General features: G+C 38.8%; 1 protein-coding gene across 1 annotated transcript in view; it reads left to right on the top strand.

The window, feature by feature from the left end:
• Positions 1–21029, top strand: part of LOC124711200 (putative ATPase N2B) — a 116866-nt gene that overhangs the window by 39496 nt on the left and 56341 nt on the right. Inside the window, exon 3 of the mRNA XM_047241145.1 lies at positions 8334–8575. Coding sequence (XP_047097101.1) covers positions 8334–8575 — 242 coding nt within the window. The remainder of the gene's footprint in view (positions 1–8333; positions 8576–21029) is intronic.

Raw genomic sequence — 21029 nt, 5'->3', positions numbered from 1 at the left:
TAAAATATTTCTAAAAAGTAAAATGAAAATGAGGAAAACCCAGAACAAAATAAAATACAATAAAAACACAAAATAACTGCCAGTCTCTTCTCCATCCCCAACGTAATCATGCACTGTCATCCCCATACCACCGCCAACCGAAAGCACATAGACAAAAGACATAGCATTAAAAAATGATTCAAAACACATTTATACACAGAGATACTCTTATGCCACACCTACTCGTCCAAATACATTTATAAAGTACCTTATGATGCCTTCCCATTCCAACTGCTCCCTTAATAACAGACCCTCTGTAATGCTTGTGCATACCCCATTTTGAAATTCTTGAACTCACCAAGAGTGTTAACAACAGAATGTTCTTAATTTAAATACCCGACCCACATATATGACTCACCAATCATAGTAAATAATACTCCTGTCCTCTATATTTTTGTTTTAATGATGTCTAATAGAGTGGCAGCAACTCTTTTCTCAATAACCTTTAATATCATCCCGTACATGAAACAAAAGTGCCAAAACCCATTTTTATGATACTTAATTTTATGAAACAAGATTTGTTTACTTCTACTACAGTACCCCCTCCCCTTCCCGCTTTCTCCCATTACTACTTACAGCACTACAAATCCCCATACAACAAGAAAATCAATCAATCGCAAGCTTCTTACTGACACCCATCTAATTACATATAAACCACACACTCTGTAGTGAATAACACAAATATACTGTGAGGACATTGGCAAAGAATTTTGAGGTAACGAATTACCCCTATCACTTATGAAAAGCTATAAAAATACCACACGTAATTGTATTGGCAAGATAACATAAACACATACCCAATCTTAGTTTTGGACTCAAATGATGGAGCAATTGAATTTCTATGCTTAACACATTTCATCTTTTCATCCAACGAGTCAATGTTTTTTTCAAAAAATATTCAAATTTGTCATTACATAGGCTCATCAAAGTAACTTTATTAATTGAAATGTGAAAGCTGACATTTCCCTCTTTGAACATTCCTAACAGGAAGGGGAGGCAACACAATGAACTCCCACTAGTATGAGGAACAGGTTCTATACCATCAATAACTCCAAACAAATTGTACACACCATTGTATACAAAACAAACGCCTATGGCAAATCAAAACAAAAGCATTGCTTACTATTTTCCTACCAGGTTACTAATTGTGTACTATTTTAATCTTGTGTTGTTGTTGTTGTTGTTGTTGTTGTGGTCTTCAGTCCTGAGACTGGTTTGATGCAGCTCTCCATGCTACTCTATCCTGTGCAAGCTTCTTCATCTCCCAGTACCTACTGCAACCTACATCCTTCTGAATCTGCTTGGTGTATTCATCTCTTGGTCTCCCTCTACGATTTTTACCCTCCATGCTGCCCACCAACACTAAATTGGTGATCCCTTGATGCCTCAGAACATGTCCTATCAACCAATCCCTTCTTCTAGTCAAGTTGTGCCACAAATTTCTCTTCTCCCCAGTTCTATTCAGTACCTCCGCTTTACTTATGTGATCTACCCATCTAATCTTCAGCATTCTTCTGTAGCACCACATTTCGAAAGCTTCTATTCTCTTCTTGTCCAAACTATTTACCATCCATGTTTCACTTCCATACATGGCTACACTCCATACAAATACTTTCAGAAACGACTTCCTGACATTTAAATCTATACTCAATGTTAAAAAATTTCTCTTCTTCAGAAATCCTTTCCTTGCCATTGCCAGTCTACATTTTATATCCTCCCTACTTCGACCATCATCAGTTATTTTGCTCCCCAAATAGCAAAACTCCTTTACTACTTTAAGTGTCTCATTTCCTAATCTAATACCCTCAGCATCACCGGATTTAATTAAACTATATTCCATTATCCTCATTTTGCTTTTGTTGATGTTTATCTTACATTCCCCTTTTAAGAGACTGTCCATTCCTTTCAACTGTTCTACCTGGTCCTTTGCTGTGTCTGACAAAATTTATAATGTCATCGGCGAACCACAAAGCTTTTATTTCTTCTCCATGTATTTTAATTCCTACTCCAAACTTTTCTTTTGTTTCCTTTACTGCTTGCTCAATATACAGATTGAATAACATCGGGGATAGGCTACAACCCTTTCTCACTCCCTTCCCAACCACTGCTTCCCTTTCATGCCCCTCGACTCTTATAACTGCCATCTGGTTTCTGTACAAATTGTTAATAGTGTTTTGCTCCCTGTATTTTACCCCTGCCACCTTCAGAATTTGAAAGAGAATATTCCAGTCTACATTGGTAAAAGCTTTCTCTAAGTCTACAAATGCTAGAAACGTAGGTTTGCCTATGCTCAGCCTGTCGTCTAAGATAAGTCGTAGGGTAAGTGTTGCCTTGCGTGTTCCAACATTTCTATGGAATTCAAACTGATCCTCCTCAAGGTCAACCTCTACCCGTTTTTTCATCTGTCTGTAAAGAATTCGCAATAGTATTTTGCAACCGTGACTTATTAAACTGATAGTTCGGTAATTTTCACATCTGTCAACACCTGCTTTCTTTGGGATTGGAATTACTATATTTTTCTTGAAGTGTGAGGGTATTTCACCTGTCTCATATATCTTGCTCACCAGATGGTAGAGTTTTGTCATGGCTGGCTCTCCCAAGGCTATCAGTAGTTCTAATGGAATGTTGTCTACTCCTGGGGCCTTGTTTCAAATTAGGTCTTTCAGTGCTCTGTCAGACTCTGCACGCAGTATCATATTTCCCATTTCATCTTCATCTACATCCTCTTCCATTTCCATAATATTGTCCTCAAGTACATCACCCTTGTATAGACCCCCTATATACTCCTTCCGCCTTTCTGATTTCCTTTCTTTGCTTAAAACTGGGTTTCCATCTGAGCTCTTGATATTCATACAAGTGGTTCTCTTTTCTCCAAAGGTCTCTTTAATTTTCCTTTAGGCAGTATCTATCTTACCCCGAGTGAGATAAGCCTCTACATCCTTACATTTGTCCTCTAGCCATCCCTGCTTAGCCATTTTGCACTTCCTATCGATCATTTTTGAGACGTTTGTATTCCTTTTTGCCTGCTTCATTTACTGCACTTTTATATTTTCTCCTTTCATCAATTAAATTCAATATATCTTGTGTTACCCAAGGATTTCTACCAGCCCTCATTTTTTACCTATCTACTTGATCCTCTGCTGCCTTTACTATTTGATCTCTCAAAGCTATCCATTCTTTTTCTACTGTATTTCTTTCCCCCATTCTTGCCAATCATTCCATAATGCTCTCCCTGAAACTTTGTACAACCTCTGGTTCTTTCAGTTTATCCAGGCCCCTTCTCCTTAAATTCCCACCTTCCTGCAGTTTCTTCAGTTTTAATCTACAGTCCATAACCAATAGATTGTGGTCAGAGTCCACATCTGGTCCTGGAAATGTCTTATAATTTAAAACCTGGTTTCTAAATCTCTGTCTTACCATTATATAATATCTGAAACCTGTCAGTATCTCCAGGCCTCTTCCCTGTATACAACCTTCTTTCACGATTCTTGAATGTTAGCTATGATTAAGTTACACTCTGTGCAAATTCCTACCCGGCGGCTTCCTCTTTCATTCCTTAACCCCATTCCATATTCACCTACTACATTTCCTTCTCGTCCTTTTCTTACTATCGAATTCCAGTCACCCATTTTAATCTTACTGAAACTAATTTTATGGCCTATGGTCATACTTGTTCTGTTCATATGATCCATCCTATGTTGAAGAACTTCTGGATCCATAGCTAACAAAACAATGTCAGTGTGTGATTACATGCAAGATTTAAGTACTTATTATATCTTTATTGAGGCGGTGATTGGTTTAAAAATTCACAAATAAGCTTGAAATTGTCACTGAACTTCTGGACAGTCTCTGTCCTTAGAGCAGTCAGACGAAAGAAATAAATAGAAACGACCCACACAGATGAATGCTAAAACCATACAGGGGAGTCTTTACTGTGAAAGAATAATTTCTTTGAACAATGACTGTGTGCATACATAAATCAGTTGATAATCCTCCAGTTTAGAAATATTTGCAAATGGCTAAGAGACTACAAGCAGTTCAAGGACTCCAAACAAAACATGATTTTGTTCATACAGATTCCAGTCTGTTGGGAGACATACTTGTCAGTCTAAACTGGAGAAGATTGTGATTTTAGAGTCAAATTCATCCACAAAAACAAGCCAAAATACAGTTACACAGTCAATAATTTTCACCCCTCATATATCACAGCTACTGGAGGTGACCTTAAACAAAGCACTTTGTGTGTGTGTGTGTGTGTGTGTGTGTGTGTGTGTGTGTGTGTGTGTGCGCGCGCGTGTGTCTTGGTCGAGTTCAAGCTGGAGAGCAGGAAATTGGTTTATATTTATAGTAAAATATAATATGGACTGGGGGCACGGAATGAAAGGGGAAGCCGCTTGGTAGAATTTTGCACAGAGCATAACTTAATCATAGCTAACATTTGGTTTGAGAATCATGAAACAAGGGTGTATATGTGGAAGAGGCCTGGAGACACTGGAAGGTTTCAGATAGATTATATACAATGGTAAGACAGAGATTTAGGAACCAGATTTTAAATTGTAAGACATTTCCAGGACCAGATGTGGACTCTGACCACAATTTATTGCATAAGAACTGTAGATTAAAACTGAAGAAACTGCAGAAAGGTAGGAATTTAAGGTGGTGGGGCCTGGATAAACTAAAAGAACCAGAGGTTATATATTGAATTTAATTGATGAAAGGAGAAAATATAAAAACATAGTAAATGAAGCAGGTGAAAAGGAATACAAACATCTCAAAAATGAGATCGACAGGAAGAGCAAAATGGCTAAGCCGGAATGGGCAGAGGGCAAATGTAAGGATGTAGAAGCATGTATCACTAGGGGTAAGATAGATACTGCCTACAGGAAAATTAAAGAGACCTTTGGAGAAAAGAGAACCACTTGCATGAATATCAAGAGCTCAGCTGGACAACCCTTCCTAAGCAAAGAAGGGAAAGCAGAAAGGTGGAAGGAATATATAGAAGGTCTATACAAGGGCTATGTACTTGAAGGCAATATTATGGAAATGGAAGAGGATGTAGATGAAGATGAAATGGGAGAGATGATGCTGTGTGAAGAATTTGACAGAGCACTAAAAGACCTAAGCCAAAACAGGCCCCGAGAGTATACAACATTATGTTAGAACTACTGATAGCCTTGGTAGAGCCAGCCATGACAAAACTGTTCCATCTGGTGAACAAGATGTATGAGAGAGGCGAAATACCCCCAGACTTCAAGCAAAATGTAATACTTCCAATGCCAAAGAATGCAGGCATTGACAGGTGTGCAAGTTACCGAACTATCAGGTTAATAAGTCACGGCTACAAAATACTATTGCAAATTCTTTACAGACAAATGGAAAAACTGGTCGAGGCTGCCCTTGAGGAGGATCAGTTTGAATTCCATAGAAATGTTGGAACACGCAAGGCAATACTTACCCTATGACTTATCTTAGAAGACATGCTGAGGATAGGCAGACCTACATTTCTAGCATTTGTAGACTTAGAGAAAGCTTTTGACAATGTTGACTGGAATACTCTCTATCAAATTCTGAATGTGGCAGGGGTAAAATAACAGGGAGCGAAAGACCATTTACAATTTGTACAGAAACCAGATGCCAGTCATAAAGAGTCGAGGGACATGAAAGGGAAGCAGTGGTTGGGAAGGGAGTGAGACCGGTTTGTTGCCTATCCCCGATGTTATTCAATCTGTATATTGAGCAAGCATTAAAGGAAACAAAAGAAAAATTTGGGGTAGGAATTAAAATCTATGGACAAGAAATAAAAACTTTGAGGTTTGCCGACGACATTGTAATTCTGTCAGAGACAGCAAAGGACATGGAAGAACAGCTGAACGGAATGGACGTTGTCTTGAAAGAAGATTATAAGATGAGCATCAACAAAAGCAAAACAGCGATAATGGAATGTATTGGAATTAAATCAGGTGATGCAGAGGGTATTAGATTAGATCAGACAATGAGACACTTAAAGTAGTAAATGAGTTTTGCTATTTGGGGAGCTAAATAACTGATGATGGTCGAAGTAGAGAGAATATAAAATGTAGACTGGCTATGGCAAGGAAAACATTTCTGAAGAAGAGAAATTTTTTAACATCGAGTATAGATTTAATTGTCAGGAAGTTTTTTCTGAAAATATTTATATGGAGTGTAGCCATGTACGTAAGTGAAACATGGATGATAAGCAGCTTATACAAGAAGAGAATAGAAGCTTTTGAAATGTGGTGCTACAGAACAATGGGTAGATCATGTAGCTAATGAAGAGGTACTGAATAGAATTCAAGAGAAGAGGAATTTGTGGCACAACTTGACTACAAGAAGGGATTGGTTGATAGGACATGTTCTGAGGCATCAAGGGATCACCAATTTAGTTCTGGGGGGAAGCGTGGATGGTAAAAATTGTAGAGGGAGACAAAGAGATGAATGCACTTTGCAGATTCAGAAGGATGTAGGTTGCAGCAGTTATTCAGAGATGAAGCGGTTTGTACAGGATAGAGTAGCATGGGGAACTGCATCAAACCAGTCTCTGGACTGAAGACCACAACAACAATAATTATGGGTATCTGATTTAGTGTTTTTGGTCACTTAAATTGGCTTTCAAATCACCTACTTTAAAATGTGTACCTCAATTCATTTATGTTGTTGCATGCAAATTTAGAAGCACCAAACATATTCATTATATGTGGGATTATCACACGTCTACATCTACCTCCACAAATCATCTTATGGTGTGTGGTAGAAGGTACTTTGTGCACCTTTGTCACTTCCCCCCCCCCCCCCCCTCGCGCCTTTCTTGTCTATTGTAGAATGGCTGCTGGTAAGTCTTTGTGTGGGCTTGGACTTTTCTACTTTTGTGTTGATGGTCTTCTTTCAAGATATACTTTTAGATGGAAGCAGTATACTGCTTGACTCTTTCTAGGAACCTATGGTCTCAGAACTTTTAACATTAAAGCACACCATGATACACACCTGTAAGAAATATTGATCACACCTATAAAATTGTTAAAATGTTTTAAATTTCATTAATATTAAAATGATAGTTCTGTATTATGTACACAAATTGTGTGCAGTTTCTAGCATATTAAAAATTTAGTACAGTTACCTGTACATGTTTAGTTTCACAGAAACTTGAAATTGTGAATAACAGCTGGCTAAGTAAGGCTCTCTATTTTTATTTATTTATTTTATCAGGTTCCATGGGACCATGCAAGTCAAAGCGACTTGGTCGTTGAATGAGTCAGTACATAGTTTACAAAATCCTTATTCCCTGATCTCATAAATTCCAGCTTCAGCAACATAATGAAAAGGTATAATCTAATTATCACTGTACCCATTCCACATTTGTGCTTGAGATCTATGCAGTAAGAAAAATGGTTCAGTGTTCGCCTATTCTGGGTATTAACTAATTATATATAAATAATTTAAGGAGTAAAGGTAACAACTCACTAAATAGTAGAGGTACTCATTGTTCAAAAGCCAGATAAACAATATTGAGAACTTCCCTAGGTTTAGAATGAATCGTTTTTCAAAGCTTATAGAAAACACACGCACGCACGCACGCACACACACGCACGCGCACGCACACACACACACACACACACACACACACACACACACACACACACACACACACACGTACACCTACATGGGCAACATTATGGCTGCTGATTTCATGGCGTCATCTGATTTCATTGTGCTGGCACTGCAGCTAGACGTGCCAGGCAGGATTTTTGTGGTGTAGGTGGTGGGGGGGGGGGGGGGGGAGTATTGTTGGAGTGAGTGAGGGAGCAGAGGATATGGGGAACAGATGGGAGTATTGGGGAAATGTGCATGACTGTTGGGAAGGAAGGGTAACAGGATGCATTGGATTGGGGAAATGTGGCTGGGATGGAAGGGCAACAGGATGCATTGGATCAAAATATGCAGGTAGAGTTTTGCGTAATGCACAAAGACTGAGTAGTTAGTTGGGGGTGGGGGGCAGCTAGAACAGCAGAGGGGGAGACTGTGAGGACGAAGATGTGGCTGCAGGATAAGTGAAGTTAGTGTCCTGGGGAAGGGGTCTAGTGGAAATTGAGGCTAGGAGGATTTTCGTAACACAGAGAAACTGGTGTTGGGAGGAAGGGATCACATATTTGTTTACAGCCTCCAGTATGAAAAATTAAAATCAGTGTTATCTTTTTTTTGAAATTACTTATATTTTTCGCTTACTTTTATTTAAGTAATCTGTATTTGTTGGTGTAACTCTGTCATTACATTTTCAGGTTACTGATGTAGGTGATGCAATGATACTCAAGCGGCTGTTTGTAGAACTTTTCAACAATGGTGTAGTGGTTGTTGCAACAAGTAACAGAGCTCCTGATGATCTCTACAAGAATGGTCTTCAGAGATCGAATTTTGTACCCTTCATTGGTGTACTGAAAGAACGCTGTGAAATAGCAAATCTTGATTCTGGAGTGGACTATCGTCTGAAATCAATTGCTGACAAAGAAAAAACATACTTTGTGTAAGTGTGAAAACTCCCATTCCATAACCATGTTTAAAAAATTATTAGGCTAATAATAACACTACAGTGGTTTGAGGAACATGATAGTGAACTCAAATAGATAGTCTTGGCCATCAAATTTGTCCAATCTGAACCTGGTGGAACAACTCTGGGACACTACCATATGACAGCTAAGTGCCTGCAAACCATTGGTTCATAATTTAAGGGAATTGTGTGACCTGCCTGTAGGCATCTGATGCCACATTCCTATCAAAACCAATAAAGCACTTGTCAAATCTGTGCCATATAGAATTGCTGCTGTGTTGTGTTCCAAAAATGGACCACACTATTAGTTAAGTTGTCATTGTGTTTTGGCTTGTCAGTGTACATTCATAGGTCATGTTACTTGATTCTTATACCACTGCTTTGTATTAGGTTGGTGCACAAGTTCATAGCCCTTTTCCATAAGTTTAATAAACACAACACATACACATAACAGATACTTTTGTTATCATTAACGTCTTCTTCTTCACTATTTACAATTAACGTCTTCTTCTTCACTATTTACAACAGTCTTCCAATGCTGTGGTAACTTTTCAATTCCTTGACTGTAGAGATCAAGTGGTTTTGAGACGAAGAACTTGTCAAGCTATGTTCAGAGTGCATTTTCATATGGAAAGGTAGTTCCTTGAAGGTTGTTTGATTGAGTGCAGGAAAAATGAAAATTGGAGGTCACAAGATCAAGTAATTGGAAATACTGTGTGGCTAGGGCCTCCCGTCGGGTAGACTGTTCACCTGGTGCGAGTCTTTCGAGTTGACGCCACTTCTGGCAACTTGCGTGTCAATGGGAATGAAATGATGATGATAAGGACAACACAACATCCAGTCCCTGAGTGGAGAAAATCTCGACCCAGCCGGGAATTGAACCCGGGCTGTTAGGTATGATATCCCGTCGAGCTGACCACTCAGCTAACAGGGGTGGACGCAAGATCAGGTGAAAAAATTGGGTGCTGAATGACTTTCCAACCCAACTTCTGCAAAGGGTGTTTTTTTCAGTCTGGCAAAACGTGGGCAGACATTATCGTGGAGTAGTACTGCTTCATGCAGCCTTCCTGGTTGTTGTTCTTGGATTGCATCTGTAAGACTTCTCAGGTGTTGTCAATAAATGTCAGCATTGATTGCTACACCACAGAGAAGCAATTCATAGCACACCACACAGTCACTAACCCAGCAGATGCATAACATTATCTTTTGTGGATGCATACAAGCCTTTGTGCAGGTAGTTGCTGCTTTGTTTGGGCTCAACCATTCCTCTCTTTTCCTTATGATAACATGAAGACACCATTTTTCATCATCAGTAAGGGTACAGGGTAGGGATGATTGGTGTTGTTCACAAGCCAGCTGATGATGAACAGGAAGAGATGCACATATTGTTAGCTGCTGATTTTTGTGATTTTGGCTTGGAGCATGCGATTTCCATACAGCTGATTTTGAAACCTTCCCCATTGCACGCTATTTTGCATGATAGTGGAATGATCACAGTTCATTACATTTGCCAGTTCTCAAGTACAGTGACGTGGATCATTGTAAATTAGTGCATTTACACAACTTTCACCAAATCCCGAAGGTCTTCCTGAATGTGGAGAGTCTAAACAATCTTCCTGAAAATGATAAAACCATTTTCTTGCCTACTCTGTCCAGTGGCATTATCCCTATACATGGCACAAATGTTTCTGGCTGCCTCAATTGCTGTCACCCCTCTATTGAACTCAAACAGCAGAACATGCCTGAAATGTTCAAAATTTTCCATCACCAACAGCTCCACTCACTGTCTCCAAATGACAATATGTGAAATCAAATAGCAGCAGTGAATTACAAATAGAAATGACACTTGGTAAATAAACTCATAGAAACTGGACTGCCGACATGCAAAATAAAAACATTACAGACTTACGCACCAACATAATAGAAACACTTCATATTTACAAAACGGGTTGTGGAAGGGGGGGGGCTAAATGTTGTACAGTAGAACTACATGTTTTATGTTCTTTGTGTATAAATATTTTCTTAGATCTTGTTGAAAATTATGGATTGAGGTGGCACATTTTTAATGTTCAGGACTGCTATGAAGGTGGGTGGCCCTTCAAATTCGTATCTGGTGAACCCGTGGTTACCCTAAAACACTTAACACAAATACCTGGATGATTCCATCAGGGTTACCACAAGATCTGGAAATCAGGGAATATCAAATGTGTCAGGAAAATGAGGGAAAAATCAGGGAAATTTGAAAAAAACACGGGGAAAATCTCGTTTTTTGCCCCAGTAAATGAAATGGTTTGTTTACTGAGATATCGTACGTCGTCACTGGCTGGGCGCAACTGAGTACGTGTGCCACTTCCCTACTCCCTCATTCTTACTTCTTCTCCCCTTCCTACTATTCCCCTCTGCTTGCAGTCAGTGCTGCCACCATTTTTTGCCACTAGCCTTCAGCTGCTGATGAGATTTCAGTGAGGCTTGAGGAGTGGTTTTGTTTGGGTTTGATTCTCGGAGATTGTTGACGCAGCAACCGGAGACAGAAGTTGTGTGCATGAGTTTTCTGAGTGACTGTATGAATCTATGTGTGCTCTCGTTTTCTGACAAAGGCTATGGCCAAAAATTTAATTATGTGAGTATGATTCTCTTTTCTACGTGCATGTCTGTGGCTCAGCGATCATCTTTACAGTGAGTTTCCACCTATCATCATCATTATTCTTGATTCTCTGAGAGCACTTGCACAAGTTACCTGTCACACTTAACCACTTTGGTCTCATTTCATTGGCATGGTGTCTGTGACACGTGAATAGCTGGCCATGTGTGTAGATTTAGGCACATTAGAAGCAATACTCAGCTTACAATAAACTCTTGAAAAAAGACTAACAAAGGCTCAAGACATGCATATTGCCTTCATCAACTTAGTAAAAGACTTTCACAAATATCTCAGGAAAGTGTGGTGCTGTACAGAAGCGAAACGTGGACACAAAGTGATAGGTTGAGGCGTGGAACTAATGCAGAATCCTCAAGATTTCATTGGTAGGGAAGGCATCAAATGAAGAAGTGCTCCACAGAATGTAGGAAGAGAAGCCATCTCTCTCACAAGGGGCAGCCATCTGCTGGGGCATGATGGTATCATTAACAGTATCACTGAAATGACAGTAGAAGTGAAGAACACAAGAGACTAGAGTACATCAACCAGATCATGGAGAATACCAGCTGCACCACTCATACTGTCAAGAGAAAGGCCAAGGACAGACATTCGTGACAAGCTACTTCTAACCAACCTGTGGTTGAGGGCGTAACAGGGTGGTATGTGGGACCTTGATTTGAAATACAGTCCTTTTTTCCGCAAATATTTTGATTATTATTATTATTATTATTATTATTATTATTTATTATTTACATTTTATGACCTTCATTGGACCACTCTAACCAACTTTATATAAAGAATTTTTCAGTTTCCTGTCAGCCCAGTACTTCTTCATTCTCTCGGATCTCATCCATCTTTCTTAATCGGAAATCACCCTTCCTATTGTCTGCCTATTGATTCTCGTTTGCAGTCTGGTTTGTTTGTCTGTGAGTTTCCTGATTTTGTCAGTTTTGTATCTTATGTTTTCCAGTGTAATCTGTAGCTCAAACCATATCTTCCTCGATTTCTGTAATCCACGTAATGTTGCACTTACTATTCCACAATTTTTCTATTATTCACCTGATCCTGTTCTCTGATGTTCTGATCAGATGTGCGAAAAATGAAATGCGTTTCTTCCTGATTGTACTCATTACCGGTTCTATTTCCTTGTAGACTGTTTCATTTGTAGCTACTCTCCAGTGTCCATCTCTCTGGTACGATCTGTTGATGCACGTTCTGATGATTCTTATCTCTATTTTGAGTATTATAAAAAGAGGGTCTATACAAGGACGATTTACTTGAGGACAATATTATGGAAATGGAAGAGGATGTGGATGAAGATGAAATGGTAGATATGATACTGCATGAAGAGTTTGACAGAGCACTGAAAGACCTGAGTCGAAACAAGGCCCCCGGAGTAGACAACATTCCATTAGAACTACTGACAGCCTTGGGAGAGCCAGTCCTGACAAAACTCTACCATCTGGTGAGCAAGATGCACTTACTATTCCACAGTTTTTCTGTTATTCACCTGATGATCCTGTTCTCTGATGTTCGCCGATGACATTGTAATTCTGCCAGAGACAGCAAAGGACTTGGAAGAGCAGTTGAACGGAATGGACAGTGTCTTGAAAGGAGGGTATAAGATGAACATCAACAAAAGCAAAACGAGGATAATGGAATGTAGTCGAATTAAGTCGGGTGATGCTGAGGGAATTAGATTAGGAAATGAGACACTTAAAGTAGTAAAGGAGTTTTGCTATTTGGGGAGCAAAATAACTGATGATGGTCAAAGTAGAGAGGATATAAAATGTAGACTGGCAAGGAAACATCGAATATAGATTTAAAAAGTATATGTATGGAGTGTAGCCATTTATGGAAGTGAAACGTGGATGATAAATAGTTTAAACAAGAAGAGAATAGAAGCTTTCGAAATGTGGTGCTACAGAATAATGCTGAAGATTAGGTGGGTAGATCACATAACTAATGAGGAGGTATTGAATAGAATTGGGGAGGAGAGGAGCTTGTGGCACAACTTGACTAGAAGAAGGGATTGGTTGGTAGGACATGTTCTGAGACATCGAGGAATCACCAATTTAGTATTGGAGGGCAGCGTGGAGGGTAAAAATCGTAGAGGGAGACCAAGAGATGAATACACTAAGCAGATTCAGAAGGATGTAGGCTGCTGTAGGTACTGGGAGATGAAGAAGCTTGCCCAGGATAGAGTAGCATGGAGAGCTGCATCAAACCAGTCTCAGAACTGAAGACCACAACAACAAAAAAAAGATAGTGGTTATCCCTCCTAAAAAATCTTTCCCTAATGGAGTTCCTGCTCTTCTCATTGGTATTTGTAATGTTCACTGCATCTATGACTTTTGATAAGCCAAATGAGCCTCCTGGATTGTGGCAAATGGCAAGCACATAAGAGAAATTAGCTAGTTTCGGTTGGACATGGGGTCTGGCGAACACCACCATTCCTCTGTAAGTTCTGTGCCTGATTGAACGATCGCAGTGACGAATCTGAATCAACTTTTACTACCCTAGCTTACAATACAGTATAAAATTTTAATTAGTGTTCTTTATTGTTTTTTTCAGTTACTATTTTCTTTACAATAACAGTTTTTTTAAGCTAAACTTAAATATTAGTATTAATGGAAAGTTGACACTGCTAATTGGGGGTTGAAGTAATGCTCTAGTTGGTTATTTACAAAGTAGTATGTCAGACTAATTGCCGTAGAAGCACCTATTTTGGTATACATGTGAAGTAATACAGAAGGAAAGTGTATGCAGTGGCAAACTGATTGGTGGTATAACCGAGATCTAGGTTATAGTTTGCTTATGAGTGGATGCAGCCAACGAATGTGACCCCAGAGAAACTGACCTTGCTGACCGACTGATGATCTGTATTGTAGCCCAAAATGTAGGTAGTGTTGGAATGAGTGTCTCGGTGTTCAGTCTCAGCTCTCACATTTACGACAGTTTCAAAAACTTTGTGGGGTATTTCCATAACATTCCGTCCAAGGTAGTGTTAGCCTGGAACCTAAGATTACAGTTTAAATTTTATGGAACAGTGTTTTACATTAAATTATTCTGCATGTCGTTACTTGATTATGTCGCCATGTAATTTCATGCACTTGATGTGCTGACAAACACTATTTTCTCATTGGTTCTGCCATCATGTCTATCAGCCAACAACACCAGTTCACTTCTGCGATCCCATATTTCATGTCATTTTCCTACAACATAATTTTCAGTGCACTGTATGCTAATATTTATGATTTACATTAGTAGATGCACTTCTGATATACACTTCAGTACCCTAGATACACACATCAAAAGAAGTTTTGCATCACCCTGGCTCCCAGAACTCCTGAAGATAGACGTTGACTATGGATATTGTATCACAGACAAAGTCCCTTTGACTGTTCAGATATGTCACTAAACCCACCCAAAGATGTAAACAACCCTGCATGAGCAGCGCCTATTAGATGGAGGGGTCCAACAGCTGATCAGTTCCAGTCATTCCACCAGGAAGAGGTACATGGCTCGTGTTGTCTATAGTTCAACCATCCCTAGATGGTCAATACTGTGGTTTGATCACATCTGCATTGTTACTTTGTGCCAGGAAGGGCTCTCTACAAGGGAAGTGTCCAGGCGTCTCAGGTGAACCAAGGTGATGTTGTTTGGACATGGAGGAGATACAGAGAGAGACAGGCCACCCAAGGGCTACTACTGAAGTGGATGACCGCTAGCTATGGATTACGGCTCAGAGGAACCCTGACAGCAATGCAACCATGTTGAATAATGCTTTTAGTGCAACCACAGGATGTCGTGTTATGACTCGAATTGTGCGCAATAGGCTGCATGGTGCCCAGCTTCTCTCCTGATGTCCATGGCGAGGTCCATCTTTGCAACCACCACATCGTGCAGCGAGGTTCAGATGGGCCCAACAGCATGCCGAATGGACCACTCAAGATTGACATCGTGTTCTCTTCACCAATGAGTGTTGCATATGCCTTCAATCCGACAATAATCGGAGACGTATTTGGAGGCAATGTGGTCTGGCTGAATGCCTTAGACACACTTTCCAACAAGGTGGAGGTTCCTTTATGCTTTGGGACGGCATTATGTGAGGCTGAAGAATGCCACCAGTGGCCATGGAAGGCACGGTAACGGCTGTACGATACGTGAATGCCATCCTCCAACCGATAGTGCAACCATATTGGCAGCATACTGATAGGCATTCATTTTCATGGGTGACAATTCGCGCTCCCATCGTGCACATCTTGTGAACGACTTCCTTCAGGATAACGACATCGCTCGACAGGCGTGGCCAGCATGTTTTCCAGACATGAACCCTATCGAACATGCCTGGGAGAGATTGAAAAGGGCTGTTTATGGACTACATAACCCACCAATCATGGATAGTATGCCACAACAAATACAGGCATGCATCAATGCATGGGGACATGCTACTGGTTATTAGAGGTACCAGTGTGTACAGCAGTCGGGACCACCACCTCTGAAGGTCTTCCTCTATGGTGGTACAACACGCAATGTGTGGTTTTTATAAGCAATAAAAATGGTGGAAATGATGTTTATGTTGATCTCAATTCCAGTTTTCTGTACACGTTCCAGACCTCTCGGAACTGAGGTGATGCAAACCTTTTTTTGGTATCTGTATGATTATAATGTATGTCAATCTCTTTTCATTGGCTTACATATTCCATGGCATTACAAGTTCTTATGTTACTTTTTTGACATTCACAATCATGTTTGCTTCTGAATATGTCAATACCTCTGAAATTGTGGCAAGGGCAGTAGCCAAGAACAAGTTTAAATTGCTGCAATTGAAACATTTAAAACATTGTATCTTACAAATATTTCGTTTTTTATTATAATTATGTCAAGATTCCTGCGATTGTGATTAGGATTGTAATGAAGAACATGTTTTAAATTGCTACAGTAGAAATGAGGAGTTATAACATTTACAAACCGTAAAACATTTTGCCGTTTTTGCTGGTGATGGCATTCCCTGTCTTTCTCACAAATATTTCATACGTTGACATAAAATTTATTTATGCAGCATAAAACATTACAAGTGAGCTATCTTATTGGCTATTGATGCGTGACTCATCATTTGTCATGTTCATTTCCCATAATTCTTTGTGCAGTTACCAACTGCAGCATGCAGCAAAAGATTGATGTACACCATAAGGGCTCTTTTACCTAAATTGTCAGTGAAACAAATCCAGACTTCTAATACCAAAGCAAACTTTTCTGTCTGGAACCTTAGTGACCTCTGTTCCATGATATCAAAGCATATATGTTGAACACTTCGAGGTCTGGCTGCCAAGGGTGTTATTCAACTGGCTGATACTGCATATTTTCACAGTTTTCTTGAATTCTCTATAGGAGGTTGTATTGCACAGAATTTAAATAACTTTATTGCTGTTGAAAGATCTTTTTCCTATAATATCTTGCAAATAAACATAAACTTGCATCTATGACAATTTTTTTTGTACGGAAATGAAAATGTGTTATTTTCACAATAACAAAAATATTTTTTTTCGTTTTAATTACCTAAATGGAGATAAGATTAAAATTTGTTGATACTAAAAATAGAACTGTTTGAAAAGTTGGTTTTCTATATTTAAAATTGGTTAGTTACATTTGCTTTAGTGTGAAACATTTTGAAGCATTCTGGAAAACAAAGTAATACATCACATTCTTTACAATACTACCCGCCACTTTGCCACATCTTGCTTTGCTTCTTTCTGCACAAACTTTACATCTTCTCTGAGGACATTTTGACTTCTCTGAAGTTGGAATTAGCTTAGCAAATTACGTTCTACTGAGTCTATTTACAAATAAACTGTTTTGGGTGAAAGTTTGTTCAACCAGGCCACCTTTGTTAACCAAAATGTCTGCCAGTTCAGCAATGAGCTCAACAAACTATTTATTAGTAGGGTTCAACTATTTGTGTAGACTATACGAATTTATGACCATCATGATGAAGAGGAGACAAAAAAAGAAAACCTCCTTCTACTACTTTCTTTGTTTCATATCAAAAAAGTAGTAGCCCATTAGTTGGTTGCTGTGTTTCACACCAGCCTTATTTTTTTTTGTAATCCATGCACAGTCAGGGTGCATCTTCTCTATGATTCGTAATTTTGTTCCACCATTGACATTAGATGCTTTTCTTGTTTTGCTATCAAAATAAATACATCCTTAGTGTCAGTCTCTGTGGTATTAGATCTTTAGCTAGCCCTTTTCTATTTTTTTTATTGCTGTATCCACTGTCTTGGTTTTGTGTCTCCAAAACTGATGAAGTATTACAGGGCTAATGTAAAAATCGTTCATGTGTACGGAGTGGCATTTACAATAGAAACTTTCACACAATGTGTTTACTGGATGCAAAATGCTGTTATTAAGGTTTACGTGACTAACAGAATATATTTCAAATTTCAAAATGTATCTACTTTCACTTGCACATGACATAACAAAAAATTGTGTGCCATATTTTTTAGGCTCCTTTTTCATGTAGATCTTGAAATGAAGTTTTCCATGAAAATGGCAGACTCGTTCCTCTACAGTAAGATTTTTCTCCTGGTTTATATGCTCGTTCACTTTTTGTCAGGAATATATCAAAGATAGGTCTCACCTTGTGAAGGACCATGCCCTTCTCGATTTTTTGAAATAAAACTTGCATTATCTGTGAGATGTAATGTTTGTAGGATAGGAAAATAAATAAATGAATAAACAAACAAACAAATCCTCCTGCAAAGGAGGTCTGCAGTACGGAGTTTGTAGACCAATAGTTGGTTAGTTTCAGTTTTATGACAAGGCACATATGTAAAACCACACCAAAAAGCTTCTTACGCAGTTCACAGAGTTTCACAGTACTCCACTTACTGCAAACTGTGTGCAGCTTGAGGTCCCTGTTGCATTAGCTTGTCAATAGTTGTTCTAGCATAGTGGTGTGTGCCTCATTTTTCCATCTTCAGCCGTTTTTGTCAAAAGTGTAGGTAAAATGATCAAACACAGAAGAGTTCTGGTCAGTTTGAATTTGAATTCTACCAGATTCTTCAAAAACTGGGAGCTGTGGAGCGGTAATGTCATCATTTGTCAAGTGCACAATCAAAAGTAGAAATTTGATAGATTGAAATGGGGGAATCTGTGATGCAGCATCATTGTCAGCACCTTTATCATGAAGGCTTGCTCACTCTTCATCAGAAATGCCATCTTCTTTTACAGCATAAATCATAAAAATTAGCTTCCTGGTGTACAGTGGGCAATATATACAATTACAAAAAAAATAGCTTACCATCTTTGCTTTTGAAACTCAGAAATTAGTTCATCAATCTCAGAATTACTATTGTTCAACAAAAACTCTTATCATCATGTAAGGCCATCTAGAAAACAAACACAAAGTTTGAAGCTGACAACACAGACAACAATTGAGGTCCATTGCTGTGCACGTGACCTTGTGAAGTGCTGTGCGTGGAAACTAGATGAATCGGCATGCTGCAAGGCGAGTAATGTGTCTTTTATTAGTGATAGGTGCTGCCACCTGTATTGTTTTTCCTTGGTAGTATGAACATCACAGATGTAAAACAAATGTTGAGATACATTTACAGAGCTGAAAAATGACCATCATAGCTCCTACATCAATAGTATTTTTGGAGTAAATCCACAAAATTTAGGAGCTATGTCACTCATCTGGAAAGTGTTAAGTGTTGTTTCATTTACAGTCACTCATCAGGAACTAGCAACTCTACGAATTTTAATGTTTCTCTTTCCAAGTGACAGTGGCCATACTGCCCAGTGTAAATGTATCCTGTCCAGTGCTTTTATTTGCATACAACCTTTCAATTTCTTGCTCTTATTCCAGCCTCCCAGCAGCTACACATCAATTGTAACTTATAGTTAAGACAATTGAAGAATGACTATTTCAAATCTTCTACCAAAAATCTGTTTTTTTAATCATTCATGTATTGCTTTTAATTTTATTTAATTGAGAAAATTTTATTTAATTGAGAATGTGATAAAACTATTTTAAAAGAAATTTAAAAGTCCATGTGATTTTTTGGTTCTAGGCTTTTTGAAAACTTGACTGGCATTTGTTCATTCATGGTGTTCGGTAGATCACATCCACAAGCATAACCTACAGGGATTTCGAAGGAGTCAAAGTATATAAGGAACCTAATGGCAAGAACCTGATATTTGAAAATGTGTTATCTGTGATTTTGGGATCAGCTACAGTTTTATTGCATTTTTGTATGATCCCAGCTGTACTGTGGATGTATGATCCATCTGCCCACCCCACTTTCTTATTTTAAAGAAGTAGATGTGGCACATAATAAAGACATAAGGGTACTTTTAGAAATAGATGTGGAAAGTATTGATATTTAGTTCAAGATTTGAAGTAAAATCAAGAGGTCCAGAATTTTTTAAAACTGATTATATAAATAAATAATTTGCTCCAGATGTAGTTTTAATTAAATTTTTTGTACTATAAATAACCTTCTTGATTTTATCAAAGTACATATTTACAACTCAAATTGAGACTACATCCATGCCTGTCCAATACTTTTCTCTGACCAAGTTTTCAAATTTTAACTTCCCATTTCTTCTCCTCATCTTCCTTCTATTCCTCCTCCTCCTCGTCGTCATCCTCCTGTTCCTCCTTTTTGCTTGCATTAAGTATTTGCCTGTTATGCTCTCTTGGTTGAAATTATTGATCTTTCCACATTCTCCTTGGTCATCCTAAATATCTCCTGCCCACTGGGTAATAATTCATCATTAATTTTGGTCGTCTGTTGCCTTCCATTACCCACTCATATAGCCATGCATGTTAATATGACACTTATGGCATTAGAGCAGGTGCACTGGCCCCGGATAGAATCTGCCCAGGAGATTAATGACGAGGGCTGACGTACCGGCCTGCTTGGATATGTTTTCTAGGTGGTTTCCCACATTCACCTAGGTGAATAGTGGACTGGTCCACAAGTCTCACCTCAGTTACATGATTTGCAATCATTCTTTATACTACAGACAGACAGTTTGGATACATGTATTCCTCTCGCAGGGGGGGGGGGGGGGGGGGGGGTAATGAAGTGCAAACAGAAATGGCATCCAGCCATCACTTAAATTAACTCTCTGTTTTTAACCTTGTTGACCCCACATAAGATGTGGGAGAAAGGCAAAAGAAAAAAATTCTGCCATCTTCAGTTGAGACACAGACTTTCTAGTGTTCCTTTATGCCTACATCTTCTCATTTAAGCTTTTCACACCCAGTCCTCCTCTGATGCCAGCATTCCTTGTCCTACTGGGTAGTGTGTACCTTTGTTCTTAGGAACTGCATATTTTATACTTCTTTGTTCATTTCCGTTTCTTATAGTTCATAACTCCCTTTCCCAAAGCATTTATTGTATTTACTCGTGAACTATGTGTTTGTAAGGGCACTAATGCAGACGGTGTTTCATAAGTGGATATATTTCTCATGTACTCAGATTCCCTCAGTATTCTACAAGCATTAAAACTGATAGCATGTCCAACAGAGAAGATAGTCCAAAATGAACAAAATTATGTTCTACTCCTGCAGCAGGAGGAGAAGCATGTGTCAGCCTTTTGTGTATTCAGGTACCGTCAAACGGGGTGATTTTGAATGGTTTTGTCATTATTTTGATTATAACTTTCGTATATATTGTTAGATTAAATTGATTGTTATGGAAGTGGTAGGGTATATGTGTAACGAATAAAATATCCCCGAACCAGAAAGTGTATGTGTAGGTATATTTATATGAGGCA

The sequence above is a fragment of the Schistocerca piceifrons genome, chromosome 8 (genome assembly GCF_021461385.2).
Source record: "Schistocerca piceifrons isolate TAMUIC-IGC-003096 chromosome 8, iqSchPice1.1, whole genome shotgun sequence".
Lineage (NCBI taxonomy): Eukaryota > Metazoa > Arthropoda > Insecta > Orthoptera > Acrididae > Schistocerca > Schistocerca piceifrons.
The sequence above is the reverse complement of the archived record's forward strand: the minus strand, read 5'-3'. Positions and strand labels throughout refer to the sequence as shown.